This window comes from Alligator sinensis, unplaced genomic scaffold, assembly GCF_000455745.1.
Source record: "Alligator sinensis unplaced genomic scaffold, ASM45574v1 scaffold1188_2, whole genome shotgun sequence".
Lineage (NCBI taxonomy): Eukaryota > Metazoa > Chordata > Crocodylia > Alligatoridae > Alligator > Alligator sinensis.
Window position 1 is genome coordinate 93750 of NW_005843548.1, and position 4226 is coordinate 97975.

General features: G+C 50.7%; 1 protein-coding gene across 1 annotated transcript in view; it reads left to right on the forward strand.

Moving 5' to 3' along the window:
- HPSE (heparanase) overlaps positions 1 to 3517 on the forward strand; it is a gene marked incomplete at its 3' end in the record, with an annotated part of 9457 nt that extends 5940 nt beyond the window's left edge. Inside the window, exons 2-3 of the mRNA XM_025195521.1 lie at positions 3 to 112; positions 3372 to 3517. Of these exons, the coding sequence (XP_025051306.1) occupies positions 3 to 112; positions 3372 to 3517 (256 nt within the window). The remainder of the gene's footprint in view (positions 1 to 2; positions 113 to 3371) is intronic.
- Between the last annotated feature and the right edge of the window lie 709 nt (positions 3518 to 4226).

A 4226-nucleotide genomic window follows, 5' to 3' on the forward strand; every position in this document is an offset into this window, starting at 1 on the left:
AGCTGAGCGCGGCGCTGCGCGGGCCGCCGGCCGCCGAGGTGAGCGCCGCCTTTCTGTCCCTCACGTTGGACGCCAGCCTGGCCGCCGCGCCGCAGTATATCGCGCTGCTCGGGTGAGTGCGGCTCCCGAGGGACCCGAAATGTCCCGCCAGTGCCGGCCCCGCGGCTGTGCGGGGAGGAAGGAGCCGAGCCCCACTCCTTCCCTCTGCCCTTTGATTGAGGCAGGATGAGCCCTGCTATGACACCTCTGCAGTCTCCCCAGCCCCCGAGGAAACCGCCCTCAGCCCCGGACTCAGCCTGGCTTCCTGCAGCTCCTTCCTCAGCTCTCACCCTCCTTCTCTGACCAGAAGCCTTTTCTTCAGCTCTTCTGCCTGCTTTCCTCTCCTTGTGGCTCCCAGCCTTCCCATCTCCTTCCCCTCCTTTTCATCCCTTTGCTGGCAGCAGACCCCTCTCATTCTTTGTGTGCCCTGTTCCTTTGTGCCCCCTCACTCAGTGCCCTCTGTCCTCATCTCCCCAGCCTTGTTTTCCTGTGCCGTGTCCCACTTTTCTTTCCCTCATGGGCCTTTCGAGACTGGAGGGACCCCTCTCAAAACCCCCCTCGGAAAATGCCGGTTCTTGCTTGTTGCTCATTTTGTGACTGGAAAAATCACAGAGCCATGCTTCTGTGTCAAAGGCCTCAGAAAGACCAGGGCAGGTCAGAGTGTTTCTCACACCCTGGGTTCCTAGTTGAAATCTCTGCATTTACCTTGTGAATCACGTGCAGGTGTTTGCACACCAAATAGTGCTGCTATTGTGTGGCACCCTGAAAAGTATATACACCACCCACCCCAGTTGAGAATCACTGGGTACATCTACATATCCATTGATGAGCCTTAGATACTGCACATTTAGTTTTGTACTTCCTTAATACTAAAATACTAACTAAATGAGCAATACCTAGAGTTACTGTGCAGTAGCACCAGCACATGGTTATTTAGTGATGCTTACTGTGCATTAGCCTAATAACGCTGCACAGCAGGCTATTATCGTGGTTTTTGCCATGACATGCTACTGGTCAGTGTTATTAGGCTAATGCGCAGTAACTGTCTCATGGAGTGTTACTCTACCCAGGAAGAGAGCACATTCCCCTCTCCCTGCTTTTTCTGTCTTTCCTGCATGTTGGCCACCAGAGAAAACTGCTGTGGTGTAGGGTTCTTCCTGGTTGCCTGTCTCTTTTTTTTCCACTCCCTGGGAATGAGATCCTGGAGCTGAGCTATTTCCCAAAAGCCTGGTACTTACTTATGCACTTGCTCTTCCGCTGGTGATGTAACAAGAGGAGGGGAAGGAAGTGTCTTCCAACCTGTTTGAGAGAAGGTGCAGTGGCTCTGTGCTTCAGGCCTCTCTGATATTCAGCAGCAGAGTGAAAGCAGAGTAGCTAGCTGCCAATCAAAAAGCTCCTGATTCCAGCTCTGTCAGTTTTTTCTGCTACCAGAAGGAAGTTGTTAGTGGCTGGTAATCTCCTATGTGTTGTCTCATAATGGAGATAAATAGTACCAGTGCAGTTGGTGGCTAGATGCTAGGGAAGTATCTCTGTTCCTCCTGTGTAGTGGCGGCTGCGCTCTGGGAACACAAGTCCTGCTTGTTACTCCAGGGGAAGGCCTGTCTGAACGCAGAAGATTCCATAGCTTAGTTTAATGCTCTTTGAAAGCTGCAGAGTTAAACAGGTGTGAACCCCTGTGTGGACTGTCTTCAACTGTTTAAAAGGGGCTGATGTGGGTTTAGCAGAAGTCAATGCAGGATCCATTTTTAATATCAGTTTTAAATTAAAGCAGTGCAACTTTCTTGTAGAACTAAGGCCTTTGTTTGGTCTAAGAAAATACAAAGAGAAAACACATTATATGCTGGTACCAGCATTCAAGCCTGAAATATGGGGTCTGTCATTGCCTCCAATTGTTAGCATTTTGGGTGAAGAAGGGAGGGGAAAACCAGAGCACAATATACAATAAATACCTTACATTTGCAAAGAACTGTCCAAATTGTATCCACAGAATTTTGGGGGTAGAAGGGACACTGAGGGTCATCTAGCCCAATCCCCCACATCTATGGCTACTTTTCCTTGATAGTGAGGGTTTTCCTTGAGGCACTGCCTCACCTGCAAAATTACCGACTTCCTGCATATGCCAGTCCAGTGATGTAGGGGCAGCTTGTTACATGACATGGTAATAGAGTATGGATATGGGGATGCTGTAGCCAACCCAGGCAGTGTGCGAATGGATGGGCGTAGAAGGAGACAAAGAGGAACACCGGGTGGGCAATTATTTGGGCCAGGGGGCCACTTAGGGAGTTTGAGGTGAGCTGTTGCGGGCTGAGTCAGCACCTGCTCCCACCACAACAGCTCACCAAAACTCCCTAAGTGGCTCTACCCCAGGGCCCAGCCCCACACGGTCACCACCTGGTGATCCCAGGGTCTCCATGGAGATTGGTCTGGGACCACATGGACAGAGCACACAGATGGGATGGGACCATGGGTGGGTGGAGAGCAGTGTCAGGGAGTGGGACTGGCAGGCAGGGCTGGGGCTGGGATCAGGATCACTGTGGTGACAGTGTGGGGCCAGGGCCTGGGACAGAGCTGCAATCTGCTCCCAGCATGCCCCTGTCCATGGAACTAACACCCATCGCAGGGACATGCGGTCAGCACATGGCGGCTCTGCTCTAGGCCCCTACCCCATGCTGTCACGATCCCCTGATCCTGGCCCCAGCCGCACCCCCCATCCTGCTCCTGGATACTGCTCCTTGCCCATCCCTGGCCCCATTCCATCCACCCAGCCACACGCCCTGCCCACATATGTCCTGGGTTGGTCTCCATGGAGACCCCACCCACCCGCTCCATCCAGCACCTCCAACACTAGGTGTGGAGCAAATGGGATGGGGTGCCTGGGCAGCTGAGCAGCAGAAACTGGCAGCAGCAGCTGGAAGGAGCTGCTGCTTCAGAGGCTGCAAGGAAGCAAGTCCAGCTGCCATGCCACCCCAGCCCTGCTGCATCCCTGGGGACAGTGGTACTGGCTGCACGTACCATGACCCAGGCTGCTCCCTGGACCTGGGTCAGGTGGGGCAGAGGGACCTGCTGCGGGCTGGACAAAATCCCTTAAAAAGCCAAATCTGGTCTATGGGCTGTATTTTTCCCACCTCTGTAGTAACATGACTTAGGATATAAAAGGGAATGGGAACATGTTCTGCCCTTGAGGCCATGTGCTGCGAAGTGTGGGTCTGGATCTGAATGTCTCTGGTATTTAAATCCAAGGATTTGGTTCAGACTCCATCTCTACAAATAAGCCTGGTTTGCTGGATTGCGATGAGGATGTTTGTTCAGTTTCTCCATGTTCCCTCCCACAGCAATCACAAGCTGCGCACCTTAGCCAAAGGATTGTCTCCAGGCTTCTTGAGATTTGGTGGCACCAACACAGACTTCCTGATCTTTGACCCAACAAAGGATTCCACTTTAGAAGAGAGAGAGCTTTGGGAACTGCAGGGAAATCAAGGTAAAATGGAAGGTGTGGAGAGGCATGTTTAACCAACAACCAATCTTTGGCTTAGTTAAAGGCTGCGTTCTGAAGCACACTGCAAATACTGCAAAAACATGGCAGCAGCATTCAGAATTCACCAGCGATTCATGATTCCAGTCCAGGCTTAAATATCAGTAGCTGGACTGATGTTGGTGAATCTGCCTCAAGTCCTCCAGGACTCAATTCCTTTTGCTGGAGAGAAAAGCACATGCAAGTGGGGCCTGCCATAATTACACCAGAAGGCTGAAGGAACCAATTCCTATAACTGGGACAGTGGTGCACAGAATTAAAAAGAAACAGTCAGATGAGAGAAAAGAGATTATTCTGCCTGAACACTGACTAGGTTAGGAGGCTAATGCTGCACAATTTGGGGTCCCATTCTTTACATTTAAGTATGGCAGGTCTGAGAGCTAAGATATTGGTGGCTTGTTTCTGTGCCAAGCTTTGGCCTCTAATATATTTCTTTGAGAAGATGCATATCTCTTTAAGGTGGGTTTTACGATGGAGAGCCTTGACAAATGGTAATGCCCAAGGGTACTGGTAAGTGTTAAATGTGAAGTCAAATGTTCCTTTCAATCCCATATGTTTTCTTGGAGCGAACATCCTTCCTCTCTTGTTTTTAGTATGGCGGCATTGGTGTGTGGTTTATGATCTTAGATGTGTAAAAATAAATAAATAAATAAAT